Below are 17,974 nucleotides of genomic sequence, written 5' to 3'. Positions count from 1 at the left end.
TCATCTTGCTTTGTTCTTCTGGGCTATCTTTCCATTTAGACAAACTTTCTGACATTTTCTATATTCAGCTTACAGGCATAAGATATATAAAATTGTTAGTGTAGATCTAGCAAAAAAGTTCTTATTCAATCTCAGCAATTTCTCGCAATAACCACTGATGTAGGAGCAACAATCACTACGAAAAAGGACTTTTTGTTATGCCATTTTATAAAAGTTAGCAAAAGTTTAGCAGTTAATTTTACTTAAATATGCAGTTGTAAAGTTGTAATTTTTAAAGTTAACTCGCTTACCACAAAACTATATAGGATACATGTTTTAAATTAGCTTTCATTATAATTAATGAAAAAATATTTTTTACATTATCATTTTACAGAAATTATTTCATGACTGATTTAATTAAACACATGGTGGAAAACATTATAAAAACTGAAAAATCACCATTTCACCTCCTAAAATGTTATAAATCTAATTGGTTTTTGTGATAAATTTTGGAAGTAGAAGGAGTAAGTTTCAATTTTTGTGTTTGTATCTAATTGAATTTTTTATTATTTTGTATGGGGTTTTACAGTTCTATATACTTCTAATTCGTCTCTTCGTTTATTATAATTTTATAAATGTTTATCAAATTATTATGTTAGTAGATTATATTTGTATCCAATTGCTATTATAGTTTAAGTAAGAATGTAATTTTTTAAATGGAAACAAGATTCATACTTCTCAGAGGAAATCTCTTGAATAAAAAATTGGCAATTGCTTCCTGCACCCGTGCACCCGATCAATTGTGACTAGCACCCGACACTTTTTTTTTAAAATCCTACTATGTCTTTGTCTTCTTCACTTTTGAAAACATTGAATGTGAGGTAGAGGAAGTTCATGGTTGTATGAAGCTTTGCTTTGAGCTGCAAAAGAGGGGGTTACATTCATTGTTGTGCACGGACATTCAATGTAAGCTTCGTTTGCCAAGTTAATGAGGTAAGTAATCCATTTTCGGTCGTTTCTGGTTTTTGTTCGAGCTCAGCTGGTCCCGGATATCGGAATCCGAAATTCTGTTCTTTTTACTACGGATATTAATATCCGGAAGTCAAAATTTTCAATATGAATATTAATATACGGAAGTGTGGATCGTTGCTTCTAGACGTTCATATCCGTAGTTCATCATTGCCTTACGGATGTACATATCCAGAACTATTTTATGCAATCCGGATGTATATATCCGGAAGCTAACTGTTGATATTTTTTTTGTTATGGATTTATTTATCCGGAAGCTAAGTGTTCATTTTTTTCAACAGTCCAATGGATACAACAGAGTCATACATGGGAGTTTTAAGGGAGATTGATGTGTGGGATGGATTAGATGATGTTGATCTGGAGCAGTCAATAAGTTATAACGCATTAGATAATGAAACCAGGGTACATGAATGTAGTGAGGCATTTTCTACAAATGAGGTATGGTCAATGTTGGGTTGTGAATGCTTTTTTTATGAATTATTTTTAAATTTGGCATATGTTATTGTAGGTATTCCGTGATCGAGATGAGCTGTTAGAGTGGGCGAGAAGTGTTGGCTATAGTTATGGGTTTGTTATTGTTATATTAAGGTCGGATACATGGACAGGCCAACGAGGAAGGATGACCTATGTATTGTTAGGTTATGAGAGAGGAGGTAAATACAGATGGTATAAAAAAAGAAGTAGATGTCAGTCGAACTGGAAGTAGGAAGTGTGAGTGTCCTTTCAGATTGCGAGGCAAACCAGTCAAAGGTGGTCAAGGGTGGATGGTTGAATTAATTTGTGGTTCTCACAATCATGACTTGCCAGAGACAATGGTGGGTATATTGGAAGGTTAAGTATAGAGCAAAAGGTTATGGTTGAGGATATGACTAAAACTTTGGTGAAGCCAAGAAATATTTTACTAACCATGAAAGAGAGAAATGAGAAGAATGTGACGACGATTAAGCAGGTTTATAATGCAATCACTGTTCACCGAAGATCACAACGAGGTCACAGAACAGAAATGCAACAACTGATGTTGTTACTAGAGCGAGACAGGTACGTGCATTGGTGTAGCTGTGATGAGGTCTCTAATATTGTGCAAGATATATTTTGGACACACCCAGATTCAGTAAAACTGGTGAACTCATTTAATATTGTCATATTAATGGATAGTATGTACAAGACAAAAAATTATAGGATGTCGTTACTTGAGGTTGTTGGGATTACGTCTACAGGTTTGACTTTCTCCGTTGCATTTGTTTACTAGCAACAGAAAAGGAAAATAATTTTTTTTGGGCCCTTGACAGACTTAAAGGGTTGTTTTTTAGAGTTGATTCATGCCCTAGGGTGGTGGTATGTGATAGAGATGTTGCCTTAATGAAGGCAATTAGAATGGTGTTTCCTGAAGCTTATAATTTGCTCTGTCGGTTTCACATTGATAAAAATGTGAAAGCAAAATGTAAAATGTTTGTGCATCCAAGAGAGGCATGGGATCAAGTAATGGAAGTGTGGGGATCTGTTGTGGATTGTGATATTGTTGAGGCCTTTGAAGATCGTGTCAATGCTCTTCGAGTTGTTTGTTCTCCATGGCCTATATTTGTTGATTATATGATGGATACATGGTTACGTCCACATAAAGAAAAATTTGTCAAGGCATGGATAGATAAGGTGATGCACTTAGGAAACACAACAAGTAACAGAGTTGAGGCGGCACACTGGAGCCTAAAGAGAGTTCTTCAGAATTCGATGGGGGAATAAGATGATTATTTTACAACATATGCAATCAAAGCTTCATTCCAAAAGAGTTTGCATGTGGTTGGACATCGGTTTAAGGTTACAACTTACAAAAAATTGTTAGGTTTTGTGTCTAAATATGCTTTGAACCTTATTTCGGAAGTGCTTGATAGGGTTAAATCAGTGGGGTTTGATAAAAGTAGGTGTGGATGTAGTCTTACATGTACTCATGGTCTTCCTTGTGCGTGTCAATTGGCTTCATTTGGTGTTGGTAGCATACCACTTAAATCAGTACATGTGATGTGGACTCGTTTAAGCTTTGAAGACATTGCAACTGAACAATCTTCATCTGAGTTGTCAATTGATAAAGAGTTTGAGGTCATCGTGAAGCGGTTTAAAGAGTTGGATGTTGCAGGTAAGGTTAACATCAAAAGTAAATTGCAGTAGATTGCCTTTCTAGGGAAGACATCTATTTACGCACCAGATCATAAGGTGAAAACAAAAGGTGCTGTAAAGATGTCTCGTCCTACCAAATTCATGAGATCAACTAAGCGAATCCCTTCTTATTTTGAACATGTGGATTTCTTACACTCACAACATGATAGTTGTGCAAGCAAAAAATCTAATGAAGAAAGCTTACCAGAAATTGTACCAGCAAAATGTATTCGTTTCCTTGATCAGTTCCCTGTAGGGTATCATCCATATATTGTTGATGTTGTTGACGTTAAGGCTGATGGCCATTGTGGCTACCGTGTTGTTGCTGCCCAATTGGGAATGGGAGATGAGTCATGGGTTGTTGTTCGAATGAATTTGTTAAAAGAACTAAGTGAATGGAGACAAGAATATGTTCAACTCTTTGGTGGTGATGATAGATATGAATACTTGAAGAAGTCACTTCTAGTGGAACACATGTCTATGGTACCAACCACTAACACCATTTCATTTTTACATTGAATTTCTTTATTTAACTTTGTTTCTCAATTGTACTTGCCGGCAGGAACAGATAAGTGGATGACAATTCCAGACATGGGATATGTTATTGCAAATCGGTATAATGTCATTCTTGTTTCTTTATCCATGTTACAATCATTGAGTATTTTTCCTTTAAGAACCCAAGCACCAAGTAACTTCCGTCATCACCGAATTATTGCAATTGGGCATGTCCACAGAAATCATTTTGTGCAGGTATAAACTAAACCAATCAAGATTTATGTGCTAAATTAAGATTTATGTACCTTATATTTATTACCTTTATAGGTCAAGCTCAAAGATGGTTGTCTAATTCCACCTACGAATATATTGTGGGAATCACATCGTTATTCGGCGGCCCAAACTTGGTCAACATACTACACTAGCCGGATACAAGTTTATACTCAACTAATGTCCATTAGACAATATTTGTAATCATAACATTTGTAATAGATACTTAATGTTTAGGTTTATGCATGTTTAGCGTAATTGAATGTACATTTGCAATGGTTATGTATTTAGTACATTTGAAATGGTTATGTATTCAGTACATTTGCAATGTTGAATAGATTTTGGAGCTGCCCTACGCAATTCAGTGAAGTGCCTGCGGATATTAATATCCAGAACTCAAACTTTAGTCTACGGATAAAAATATCCGGAAGTGTGTGAGGTGTCTACGAATAAAAATATCCGGAAGCCAGTGAGGTGTCTACTAAAACAGAAGTAACATGAAGCAAAAACCGATAAGGTTCAATTATAAAATTCATATTGAAACATATAGATAAGGTTCAAATACATTGTCATGGATAAAAATATTACATAAAAAGAAATCCTAATACATTGTCAATCATTGCTACGTGCATGTCTCCTGACATAAACAGCTCTTTCATCCGTCGCTCCTCGTGCTAACATAATGGTTGCATGTATGCCTTCCGAAACAGGGTTGCCCTCCACGACATCGCCATGATCAAGTAATGGTTGCAATGTCTCTGTAATTCTACGACAAATACCCTACAAGCATGAATGACATACTATTAGAGAAAGATAATACAAATTAATACGTTAACAAGGTTAGAAGCATACCAGAGCAGGATGTGACTCCTCAGGATGACTTGGCTCTGCTTCATGATCACGTGCATCTGAGAGTACCGGTACAGGACGGTCATCCTCATCCGTATTAATCACATATGGATGTGATACAGATCTAAACCAAGCCATGTACTCTTGAACGCAAGCGTTAGGATGAGGTGCTATGACATAGTCATGTATGACATAATCATTGAAATGTAACCATCGACGATCCATTTCATTTGTATCCGGATGACCATGTCCAAGTACAGATGGGTTGCGAGGGATGATCTGTGTATAGCCATACTAATGCAGAACACGTTCTGGCATGTGCAACTGTGTCCAATTTCCAAGCCTCAAATAACCACAGAATAAGAAAATCCACTCGAATGGACGTTCTTCCATGTGCTCGTTGTATGGACAAAATCGAATGGAAGCTGGTGTCAATGTATCCAACTATGATCGAACAACAACAATTGAAGTACCTTTTCCAGCATCATACAGCCTACACCGAGGTTGATCTTCAGAATACAATGCTTGCATACGTCTCATCCCTATAAACGGGAAGTGGTCATAAATTCACCCCTGCAATAATGTTGCATAACCAACTAGTTGCTTTGTGTTTGCATAACTACAATCTCCTAGTTGCTCATACATGTGAGTTAGGGCAGCTGCTGCCCAAGAATATCCCCCGGTAAGCCTCAAATCAACAAAAAATCCAAGATAAAACACACTGACTGATGTAGCACTCTTGTCCGCAAAAATAGTGCAACCGACAAGGTGAAGTAAGTATGTTCTGGCAGCCACAGTCCACTGCCTCCTTAATCATGCGTCTTCATACACATCTCTTAACCAACTCAGACGCACATGAGCTCCCCGGCAGTGTCTTGTTTCTTCAGATGCAAATGTACGGTCAACACGGAGGGATTCTACCAATAAATCATTCGTCGAATCTGAATTTCAGGTTTCATGCGTGTAAAAATGACTGACAATGGGTAAATGTAACAAATTTGACACATCATCAAGAGTGATGGTCATCTCTCCAACCGGTAAATGAAAATTGTTTATCTCTGCATGCCACCTCTCTACAAAAGCACACAACAGTCTTCGGTATAAACTCTCATAACTAGCATGAAGCAGACCACCTAAGCCAGACAATTCTACAGCAGCCTGTATGCGCTCATGAGGTGCTCCTAACTTATTTATCTTCCTCCCATGTGGAACGACCTTTAGCTCACCACGATCCTACAATAATCAACATATATCATCAATAATCTGGAATACATAACAAATACAAAAAGTTATTTTTCATTACTTACCAAACCATCCCACAACTGTTTGGCTACATGATGTTCATAATTAACAAGTAAGGACTTATCCAATGGCCCTCCTCGATAGCCTTCATCATCAACTTCAACTTCTTCTTGTTCAATATAATCTTCAAATTGTTCATTTGGAATTGAAGTACTAGAGTCACCCCGTTTTCTTCTAACCGATGCAGTTGGACGCACACGATCCAAATTAGAACTTCCTCCACCTCTAGTCCGCACCATCTTACATTTCATAAAAGTAACATTCAATCCAACATATATAAAAAAAATTATAACACATGTAGTCTAAAACAGTTGTGAAAAATTTCATAGAAGCCAAGTGCCCCAAGTACCTGACACTAATACAGATATTAATATCCGCAAAACAACAACAACATTTCGGATAAAAATATCCGCAAGTCAAATGTATCTTACTGACAAAAATATCAAAACTCATTATTGAAGTACGGATAAAAATATCCGCAAGCCACTATTGAAGTGCGGACAAAAATATCCAAAAGCCAATATTGAAGTGCGGATAGAATAATCTGGAAGCCATAGTGAAGTGCGAATATAAATATCCGAAAGCCAATATTGATCTGCGGATAAAATTATCTAGAAGCCACTATTCTACAGATAAAAAACGGCGATGAAGGGTACCTTGACTTCTTCGACGATGGTTCCCTCTAACTGCGATGATGAAGCTCACTTACGGCGAAGCAAACGAACAGTGCAAAGGTGGCTGACGGTGTTGAACGATGGCTGACGGTGTCTCCCTGCAGCTGCTGCTTCACGCACAAACGCACAAAGGAAGAAGAACAACAATAGAGTTGGGTGCTTACATTGGGTGCAGATCACAATTTATGTATTTTTTTAATTTTATTAAGGGTAATTTGATCTTTTCATACATATGATTGGGTGCTAGTTAAAAAAATCGGGTGCAGGGAGAATCTGCCTAAAAAATTTAAGGATAGTTTGCTTATACAATATGAGAAACTTTGAAGTTGCCAATTACGAGAAAAAATATAGGACTACCAAACATAATTTCAAATTGAATTTCCGGTTTTGAATCACACTGACTAAGATAGAAAACGAAATTATCAAGATTTCTCTTTACTCTTCCGTCCCATTCTTTAAAATCAGTTATACATATCATACAAATTATCTTGTTGGTATACATTTAATATTTTGTAAATATATATATATATATATATATATATATATATATATATTCTACCGATAACATCTAAGTCAACCAAAGACATATTTTCAACGACCAGCATATATCCCAATCATGCACAACCTATCTTGACGTGTTTGATTGACACATACTCTCTTCTCTTTTTATAATTAAGCATAATTAAACAAATATATTATACCTAAACACGTCTTACGATTATGATCCATTGGACCTTTATTAGAATATTGTACAAGTATGGATCCATTAAAACTAGTATAAATAGGAAGTTATTATCAAGTCAAAACATTTTTTAACAAATCTTTATAACCATACACTTTGAATATCTACTAACTTGAGCATCAAAGTGATTGTGAACGAGACGGAGACACTAACCAAGATCAAGATACAAAACAGAGATTAGGGTTGACCAAGCAAAGACAATGGTCCTACAAAGATGTTTCAACCTTGTAAGAATATTTTGGTTCTCGTTGTGTGGTTGGATAAGAACCCTTGACGGGCTACATGGTGACTATGCGAAACATGACAAACGACAAGCAACAAAAAAACCTCGCGACAACCACGTTGATAAGATGGAATTGATGATGTTGCAAAGAGAAATGGAGACACCTAAGAGAAAGAGCGCAAAAGAAATGGATGCCCTTTGAGCTGAAAATGCAAAGATGAGGAAGAAGTTAGAAGGGATCGAGACCATACCTCTACATGGTGACACCAAACATAGGGATCCAACTTTCCAATATCCCAACCATTCACCAACAACTTCCAAAACACCAAATCCTAACCATTGGCCTGGGCATACACTTTAGACGCCTTAACTCACCAACATCCCTTTACAAAAGGTATAATGGAAATTGCACTCCCCCAAATTAGAAAAGCTCAACCCTAAACCAATATAATGGAATAAAAAAATTTGATGAACATATCGATGTGTATGTCACGCAAATTATCTTGTATACCTCGGACGATGTCATCCTCTACAAATATTCCCAACTCCCTTAAAATTAGTTGCATTAAGTTAGTTTACTCACCTTCCGCCAAATTTATGTTTTGATACCTTGGAGCAAAGTTTAGAACACAATTTGCTACTAGCCGACCATATCACCTTACCTTAATAGCCCTTAGAAAAAAAAAGACCGAATTTCTTTGATCCTTTCTTTAATGATTTGGGAGAGTCGCGCTAAACATTTGAAACCTCAACCAGAAGTAGTTATGCATCATATGGTTACCGCACTCAAACTTGGGACCTGTGAAAAAAAATTGCATCAAACATCGATAAACTTAGGCATAAAGCAACTAAGTTCATGTAATTAGAAGAGTTCAAGGAGTTCCAAAACCAGGTGAGAATTGAGGAAACCTTAGGCGGAAAGTTTCTAGATAAAGATTGCCCCTGCCACGCAATCTAGTCGCAAAAATCGAAAGAGACAATGCAGACCCACATTTTTTCAATTACATTCCCTTAAACACTGACCGTGTCCAAATACTCGAAGACGCCTAGAATCATAAGCTTATTGCAACGCCATGGAAAATTCTTACTCCACCACATGCATACCAGAGCAAAATATTGTCGATATCACAAAAATTATAACCACAATATAGAGTAGTTTTTGGCTCTAAATGATAAGATCAAGGAGTTGCTACAAGCTGACCTCCTATGTCATTTTATCCAAAGAAAAGATTAAAAGAAAAGATTAGGGGGAATCTCGTTGATATCCTTGAACAAATCAAAGAAGGGAGGATAGAATGAATAGAAAATATCCACCGACCTGCCAAAGCGAGGACCTTCAAGAGGGTGAGATGACCCCTTATAACACAATATCGAAACGCATAAACGCCCTGAGATGAAGAGGATTGGAATCCTCATAAACGCATCTTAACCGAAATAGGAAGATGTCATCATCTATGAATTTCCTGATGAAGTGATAAGGAGTTGTCACGGAGGTATGTTGATTATGGTCTTCAAGGGTGTTGATTGTGTTATCTATTAAATTAATTTTAAAATGTAAGAATTTTACCAAAGAAATAAATTAATTAAATTTCTACAATTTTAAATTTCGCCCAAAATTAAGAATTCTAAAAATTCTCACTTCACATGGGAAATAGGAAGGTTTAGATAACCGAAAACCACACCAAATGAATGCTTAATAATAACCCATGGAAAACAGGCTACATAAGAAACGGGATTTATATCTTGCCTGCAGTTTAAAGAATTCAAAATTCCAAACACAGAAACTGAATATGCAAACTGAACTTGTGCATCAAGAGAGAATCTTCCACTCATTCTGCCGTGTGTGTAAATAAATTTGACCAACTATTCCGAGCTGCATGATTTACATATTTCTAAAAATGGTAACTCTAACCTCATAACCTTACTAAATAACTATTACAATATTCTTATGGAGAGATACTGTTGGATCAATTGATGGAAATACAAAATAACTACTCGGTGGTCTCACTGGATGGTTCCTCCGCACTGCTGCTGTGAACCAACTGAGCAAAACAAATAGTCATGTAATATGCAGATAATTAGCTATATGTTTAACAGCGAAAGATGAGGAGAGAGATCAAGAGACAACACTTATAGAACATATGTTTACCAAGGATCCCAGTTGCTCGTATGCTCCCATCACCTTTGGATCTTCCTCATCTTCATAACCGATTTGTACTATTCTAGGTCCATTTACAGACCAAAAGGCTCTCCGGCCTGCATCCTACAAAACAATGGAAGATCACGGAAAAAATTTGATGCACCGAGAAGAAATACATCTCGCCTCCAAGCATAAAAATACATGAAAATTGAACACCATTTGACAACTGGAAGCCATGCATTACTTGACAGGGTAAATAGCCCTCACGAAAAAAGGATTAATAATTATTGACACGATTTTCAGAAACATTCTTAATCAGTTGTAGCAATCATTGATGCTCCCTGGTATCTGAATATGGAACCAGTGTTATCGATATCGGATCATATCGAAGACCCCAAAACTCCTTTAGAGTTATAATGAAAATATAACTGGTTATGGCAGAAGCATTGCAGTTGAAAGAAATATAATATATGTATATATAAATAACTTTAAAAAATACAAATATAATAAAAGAGACAATCATAATTAAAGATTATATTATGTCTAAAGATTCAAATAACAATTACATTAAATCAAAACATCACAAATTTAAAGTTCAAAACAAATAACAACAAAACACAAAAGAAGTTGTCTTATGTTTCTAACTATACGACTCTGCTTCAATCCCAACATAATTTGTCTTCAATATTATCTAATGTAACATACCCCTCCTCATTTTCCTCTTCAAAGAAACTCTTGTCAAACTTTTCAAACTCAGAACTATCATGCAATTTATTCCCAACCCCAATTTGAATCTTGTCATTGCCCTTCCTTGTTAAGGATAAGGTTGTAGTTGGACCTTTCTTAGAAAGGTGAGAAGAGCAAATGACAATACTATCACCACTTGATGGTAGCTTTCTTTTACTGGTTGCTTCTCTTGTGTGTAAATTATTGGTTCTACAACACTTGAAGCTTCATAAACAGTTGCCCAATTAAGAGTAGGATCATCATCAAAAACCAACTCATTTCCCCATCTTAGTGTCATTATCATCATCATCTACTTGTCCTACTAACCACTCATTGCACTAATCATATTCCATTTTCGGATTAAAATAATAGAACTCTGGATTAAAAAAGTAACTAGTTGCATGCAAGGGGTGATGAAGTTGACATATCCATCTATTATCAATGATTGTAAATACATTCTTGTACATACTTTCATGATTATTAAATGACTTCATTATTGTTTCTTTAGTTTTCTCCATTGTTTCATATATATTACTTATAACTGTTTTTCTCTTTCCATCAACCAAACGAAGTACATGAACAAGAGAGGCATGACTTTGAGAGTAAATACAACATGATTCCAAAATGAAGGCATAAGAACAATTTTTGTAGATTCTTTCTATTTAGCTTCCTTGTATAACTTGTTCTTGCTCCATTCATTTGAATTGAACATTTTTATCAAACTTCCCTTCTCTTGATACAACCTTTGTAATGATAAATAAAATGTAACAAACCTTGTAACTGCATGTCTTACAATTATCTCTTATTTGTAAATTGTCTCAATAAACTCAAGGAAATAGAATGGCTATAAATGAAGCCAACAAAGGAATCTTTGAATCGTCTTCTTTACTAAAGGAATCTTTTTTATGTCTTCAAGCATCATATCTATACAACAGGCAGTGCAATAAAGATTAGGTATTTTTGCTTCCAATAATTTACCAGCACAAACATAAATACTACCATTATCTGTGATAACTTGAACCACATTTTCTTCTCCAATCTTCTCCACAAAGGCATCAACCATCTCAAAGTTTTTCTCCTGTCTTCACAAATTTAGAACCATCAATGGCGGTGGAAATTTCATCTTCATCTTCACTTTCAATATTATCATATGTCGCACCATATACAGGATTAATGGAAGAAGAGACTATTTTTTCTTTCAATAATTTCCAAAGCTCTTCTCTCACATTTTTGGAAGTCTTTGTGCAAGCAACAACATTGTCTTTCTTTGCCATCAAATGTTCTTTAGTCCTAGTAACTCCTCCTTTCATAATTTTCCCACAGTAGTTACAAACAGTTGTATTTAAATTTGTTCCATCCAATGGATGACAATGTTTCCAGCCAGGATCATCATCTATGGGATGTTTTTGAAGTGTCATCTGAAGTCGATTGATGGTTCTAAATTTGTGAAGACAGGAGAAAAACTCTTTGAGATGATTGATGCCCTTGCGGAGGAGATTAGAGAAGAAAATGTGGTTCAAGTTATCACAGATAATGGTAGTAATTATGTCTTTGCTAGTAAATTATTGGAAGCAAAAAGACAATCTTTATTGGACTCCTTGTGTTGCCCATTGTATAGATTTGATGTTTGAAGACATCGGATAGAATCCTTTAATAAAGAAGACGAATTCAAAAAGTAATTAGTCTTGTTGGTTTCATCTATAGCTATTCTAGTCTCTTGAGTTTATTGAGACAATTTACAAATAAGAGAGAATTGGTAAGACATGCAGTTACAAGGTTTGCTACCTCTTATTTAAGATTACAAAGGTTGTATCAAGATAAGGGAAATTTGAGAAAAATATTCACTTCAAATGAATGGAGCAATATAAGGAAGCTAAGGGAAAGAAGCTACAAAATTTGTTCTTATAACTTCATTTTGGAATCATGTTGTATTTATTCTCAGTCATGTGGCTCCTCTTGCTCATGTACTGTGTTTGGTTGATGGAGAGAGAAAAGTAGTTATGGGTTATATATATGAAGCAATGGAGAAAGTCAAAGAAACATTAATGAAGTCATTCAATAACCATGAATGTAAGTACAAGGATGTATTTACAATCATTCATAATATATGGACATGTCAACTTCATTGCCCATTGCATGCAGTTGGTCACTTTTAGATTCCAGGGTTCTATTATTCTAATCCGGAAATGGAATATGATTTGGAAGTTACAAATCGATTGTATGCTTCATCAAGAGGTTGGTGCCAAGTAAAGATGTGCAACAATTGTTTGGTGATGACTTTGCCAAAGAATCAAGGAAGACCATAGCCCCAGGTGAGATAGTTAAACACTTTCTAAATTGTATTAACATATAAATTATATATACATTCTAAGTTACTTTTTTATACTTTTATAACTCAATGGTGGAAGAATTATGGGCCCACAACTCCTAACTTACAAAAGCTAGCAATCAAGATTTTAAGTTTGACATGTAGTTCATTGGGATGTGAGCGCAATTGGAATGTATTTGAGCAAGTAATAATTATTTTTCAAGACAAGACTCATTTCCCAACTTACAAAAGCTAACAATCAAGATTTTAAGTTTGACATGTAGTTCATCGAAATGTGGGCGCAATTGAAGTGTATTTGAGAAAGTAATAATTATTTTTCATGACAGGATTCATTTCATTGTCTTGTAGGATGTAAAAAGAAATTAGTTCACGTTATACTTGCAGATTCATTTCAAAAAAAGAAATAGACTAGAGCACAAAAGCTTGCATGATTTGGTTTACGTAAAGTATAACCAACAACTTGCTCAAAGATACAATATTAGGGATGAAATACACCCTATTGTACTAAATGACATTGATTAGTGCAATGGCTGGTTAGTAGGACAAGTAGATGACGATAATGACACTGAAGAGGGGGAAATGAGTTGGTTTTTGATGATGATCCCACTTTTAATTGGGCAATTGTTTATGAACCAATAATTTACACACAAAGACAAGCAACCAACAACCAGTAAAAGAAAGTTACCATCAAGTGGTGATGATATTGTCATTTGCTTTTCCCATGCTTCTAAGAAAGGTCCAGTTGCAACCTAATCCCCAACAAGGAAGGGTAAAGACAAGATTCAAATTTGGATTGGGAATAAATTGCATGATAAATCTGATTTTGAGTTTGAAAAATTACTTAACTTTGACAAGAGTTTCTCTGAAGGAGAAGAGAATGAGGGATATGCCTCATTAGATAATATCGAAGACAATGTTGGGATTGAAGAAGAGTCGGATAGTTAGAAACATAAGACAATTTCTTTTGTGTTTTGTTGTTATTTTATGTTTTGAACTTTAAATTTGTGATGTTTTGATTTGATGTTATTGTTATTTGAATCTTTAGACATAATTTAATCTTTAGTTATTATGATTGTCTTTTTCATTATTTTGTATTTTTTTGAAGTTATAATTTCCTTTGATCGCAATGTTTCCGTCATAACCCGCTATGTTTTCCGTTATAACTCTATAACGGATTTTTGGGGTCTACGATATGATTTGTTATCCGATATTGATAACGCTGATTCCAAGACACATTTCTCTTTGAACCTAGTCTGATCTAATATGTAACACAATAAGAAAAAAAAAAATTAAGGGAATAAGTCCAAATTTACCTGCAATATGATCAAGTATATGGCTTCCAAGGCCTGAATACGAATTTCTGGATCATTAACTGGTTCACGTTCAATTGAGAGTGCAGTCCCAAGTTCAAGTGGCATTTTCGATCTATCTAGTTCATTGTAAATCTGCATAGAAATTAATTAATCAATACAATTGATACAAAACAAAGTTCAATACTCAAGAAGATACATTATGAAGCTTCAAGGATATCTACTAAAATGATCTTATTACTGTAAGTCCCAAGCACAATAAAATGAATAAAAGAATTCTAAGAAATTGAGCTTATATTTGCCTCTCATAATGAGAAGGACTAACTCATTGAGACATGTACATTAAAGAAGTTCTTCATGATGCAATTATACATCAGGCAAACTACAACTATCACTTGATTGAAAATAGTTTATCTTCACTTTGTTGGTAGTTAAAAACAAATTGGGTAAGGTGGGAGGAAATAAGTTCCTCAATATGCAGAAGGAATGCTTCAAGGTAAGAAAAGGTATAGCATGTAACCTTGTTGCCGGCTACAGGAAGAAGTAATGCAGGCCAGAGAAACTCTGATACCAAAAGCAAATTTTGAAGCTCATTCTCAGCTTCAAAACAACAATTGCGAATAGTTCCAGATACCTGCAAACAATCAAATATTGCAACATGTTTCAGAAGAACAAAGTTACATACAATAAAATTTGACTAGTATAGAGACACCCATGTTGACTAAGCATTTAGAAATAGTAAGCAACAAAAAACAAACACAATGATATTGTCACCATAATCACAAACAATTCCATCAAGTGGAAAATCAACAAGAACCAAACAATAGCAAGGATTAATTTAAACAATATTGTTTTATGTATCTATCTATCTATCTACCTATGTATCTATGGATGGATGTATCTATGTATCTATCTACACACACATAGATACATGTATATCCTATATAAAACAGTTGTAACAAACTCTATGAATCACACTATACAATGAATCACTCCAACAAATTACATGACTCGAGGCACACATTTCCCATACTAACTAACTATAAGTGGGTTATAAAACAATATAAGCTTTAAGTTTGCACAGTGGCAATACATCATACACTTACCACGAGACGATCAACAAAGTAGATGATACACACCTTCTATAGATTTGATTTTTAAGCCAATACAACAAAGACCAAGTTCAAAAGTAGCATGAGTCCATGTGTCAGTAATGTATGCTTAACTGAGCATCAGCCCATCAGCAAAGAACTCTTGAGGAAGCAACCAAATCATCCATTGAGGCATTGCCCACTTTTTCAAAAGTAGTTTAAAAATCACAACATTAAATTGAATATCAAGTACTTCCTAATTTAATTAAATATAAAACTATTCAAACATTACCCCAATACCCAAGGCTGGGAAACATAAATCATTTTGAGTGCATTAATTTCACATACCCCTTTCTTTCTCAATGTACTGTTTGAATCAAACTGTCTAATTATCTGCTTTAAGAGACCTCGTTTTGGGTCAAGTAGAAGCTTCCTCCCTTCCCGCTGCTTTGAGATGTTAACAAGTATTGAACCAACATGTTCAAAAGCATCATCTGGTAAAAAAAAAGGCGTTCACTGTATCAGCATTACAATTACTGAACAATTACCAACAATCACAACAGCCATCCGAAAGGTGCAGAAAAAAATTCCAAAATGAATTATAAAAAAGAGAGCCAAGTTTTCTAGTTTCACTTTTCTCAAGCCGCTTATAGCCATTTTTTTTGTCCCTATACTTCTTATCTAGTAATTTGAAATGAAACCATAACTTTGAATCTTAAGTCCCAATATGGGTGCCTCACCTCAGCCTACAAGGAAAATTCAGAACTCAATAACTCGTCATAAGATCCAATGAGCTAAAATTAATTATCTGTAGGTAGGCACACATGGCATGAAAAAACTTCTCACATAAAATATTAAGCATAATAATTATCCTAAGTTGAGAGGGACTCACCGTCACTCTCATGGGCGGTTCTACAAAACGATCTAACAAGCTTCATGACATACAATCCACGCACTTTCTCATCTTCAGTCTGTTAATCACAAGAAAATCACTGATTTACAACAAAATTCAACTGTTCAAGTCTTATTTTGACCAACTTCATCCTAGATATTTATAGGCGAAAAAATGAAAAGGTAAAAGAAATTGAACCCGTCTCATAAGCTAAAATCAAATTATGTCCTCCAATTTTTTGAGAAATCAGATGAGACAACTTCTATAACAGTTAAAACGTATAAATTGGTTTTCACTCATGGAAGAAGTTGAATTCATTTTTCTCTTATTTTTTTCTACTGTAGAATCATGTTAAGTTTATGCAAAAACAACCTAACTTAAAAATTGAACTACAATTTAATTTAATGTATCCCTAACGTTGCTCCCTCCTTTCAAGACTTCAAATGCTCATAGCTTGTACGATGATCATATGTATGCATCATACCAACAAAGCTATTGATAAAAAGTCTGAAACATAAACATTATTCCCGTTTGAAAATTGTGTTCAGATAAATAAAAGCAAGCACCTGAAGCACGGAAGCGACACCAGCATCGAGTTGAGTGAGATTGACCAAAAGCATGACAAGCAATTGCGCAATGACGCACTCGGGCTTGTACAAAACATCCATCGTCGTTTTGACCAATCCCAATTGAACCATAGCTTCGGCGAGACTCGAATTCTGCGACAAATTCACCAGGGCCTCCGCCGCAGCCTCCGAAACCTCCTGAAACGGCACGCCGTTTTATGTTACGAGAAAAAAACCTAGGTAGCACGAGTAGCATAGAGCACGAGCGCGCGTGTTACCTTGGGTAGCGTTAAGAGGCGAGACAAGGCGGGTAAGAGAGCGTTTGAGTAATTTGCGAGGGACTGCAAGCCTTCGGCGGAACCGGTTAAGCCGCGAACTATGTCGACGGCGGCTTTTGTGATCTGAAAGCAGAAACCGTAACGCCACCGCACGTGAGAAACGGTAAATAGGAGTTTGGGAAGAAAGAGAGAAGTGAAAGAGAAGTGTAAGAGGGTTTACCTGTGGTGAAGGAGAAGCTAGAAAGGAGACAAGTTCTTCCATCTCCGTCGCCATCGTTGGCCGCTCTGTCGCCGCCGCCTTTCTTACCACGAGGTTTATGTTACTTCTGTAGGACACCACCCTTCTTCTTTTTGTCACGTAATTATTATTTATTTAATTATTTAATTCCACAATATTTGTGGGAAATCTTTAATCTAATGAGTTAGACACTGACTATAAATATTAGTAACAACCAGAATTTTTTAAAATTGGTTACTGCTCTAGTGTTATAAAATAATTCATATTATTTATAAAAAAAACTATCTAATTTTAGTATTATCTTTTGTTTTAATAATTGTTATAATGTTAAATTTTTTAAATATTTATTTATTATAAACAAAATTGAAAGCGTACGTTCAGTATTTAATTTTAAATTTTTTTAATGTTTTAATATTTATTAATATCTTTTATTATTATTATAAAATATATTTATACTATTATTATTTGTTTTAATGTTATATTAAATTATTATAATTAATTATATTATAAAATCTATATAGTTAGACATATAGGGGATTAGTATAGAGTTCTTTAATCCATCGATTATGTATATATACACAATTCGATTATGTACCCAATTTGTATATATAATTAATTATAAATTATACATAAGTATATAAACTTTATAATATAATTTTTTATTAATATATATAATATTTTATTTTTATT

The 17,974-nt window shown here is 34.9% G+C and overlaps 2 protein-coding genes across 2 annotated transcripts; one reads left to right on the top strand and one right to left on the bottom strand.

Annotated features, from left to right (window-relative positions):
• Positions 1-1,293: 1,293 nt before the first annotated feature.
• On the top strand, positions 1,294-3,678 carry LOC137839011 (uncharacterized). The gene is made up of 6 exons (XM_068648141.1): positions 1,294-1,446; positions 1,517-1,575; positions 1,816-2,046; positions 2,226-2,683; positions 2,849-3,139; positions 3,185-3,678. Exons 1-6 carry the CDS (start codon positions 1,294-1,296, stop codon positions 3,676-3,678), a joined length of 1,686 nt encoding a protein of 561 aa, XP_068504242.1.
• Positions 3,679-9,499: 5,821 nt separating this feature from the next.
• LOC137806445 (uncharacterized) lies at positions 9,500-17,422 on the bottom strand. The gene is made up of 9 exons (XM_068606579.1): positions 17,267-17,422; positions 17,047-17,169; positions 16,769-16,966; positions 16,203-16,281; positions 15,659-15,804; positions 14,740-14,853; positions 14,223-14,354; positions 9,864-9,977; positions 9,500-9,756 (listed from the first exon to the last, which is right to left on the bottom strand). The coding sequence occupies exons 1-9, from the start codon at positions 17,318-17,320 to the stop codon at positions 9,706-9,708; spliced, it is 1,011 nt and encodes a 336-aa protein (XP_068462680.1). The 5' UTR covers positions 17,321-17,422; the 3' UTR covers positions 9,500-9,705.
• Between the last annotated feature and the right edge of the window lie 552 nt (positions 17,423-17,974).

This window comes from Phaseolus vulgaris, chromosome 3 (assembly GCF_000499845.2).
Source record: "Phaseolus vulgaris cultivar G19833 chromosome 3, P. vulgaris v2.0, whole genome shotgun sequence".
NCBI lineage: Eukaryota > Viridiplantae > Streptophyta > Magnoliopsida > Fabales > Fabaceae > Phaseolus > Phaseolus vulgaris.
Note: the sequence above shows the minus strand (reverse complement) of the source record. Positions and strands in the feature narration are given on the sequence as shown.

What these genes read in the sequence shown, in the direction of transcription:
- LOC137839011 (XM_068648141.1), top strand. Translation starts at nt 1,294, where the DNA reads ATGGATACAACAGAGTCATACATGGGAGTTTTAAGGGAGATTGATGTG. An exon ending in AGTGTTGGCTATAGTTATGG is followed by an intron (nt 1,576 to 1,815) that starts GTTTGTTATTGT and finishes ATGACTTGCCAG; the next exon opens with AGACAATGGTGGGTATATTG. An exon ending in GCACTTAGGAAACACAACAA is followed by an intron (nt 2,684 to 2,848) that starts GTAACAGAGTTG and finishes AAAAATTGTTAG; the next exon opens with GTTTTGTGTCTAAATATGCT.
- LOC137806445 (XM_068606579.1), bottom strand. Translation starts at nt 17,320, where the DNA reads ATGGCGACGGAGATGGAAGAACTTGTCTCCTTTCTAGCTTCTCCTTCA. An exon ending in GTGTCGCTTCCGTGCTTCAG is followed by an intron (nt 16,282 to 16,768) that starts GTGCTTGCTTTT and finishes TGTGATTAACAG; the next exon opens with ACTGAAGATGAGAAAGTGCG. An exon ending in AACCGCCCATGAGAGTGACG is followed by an intron (nt 15,805 to 16,202) that starts GTGAGTCCCTCT and finishes TTTTTTTACCAG; the next exon opens with ATGATGCTTTTGAACATGTT.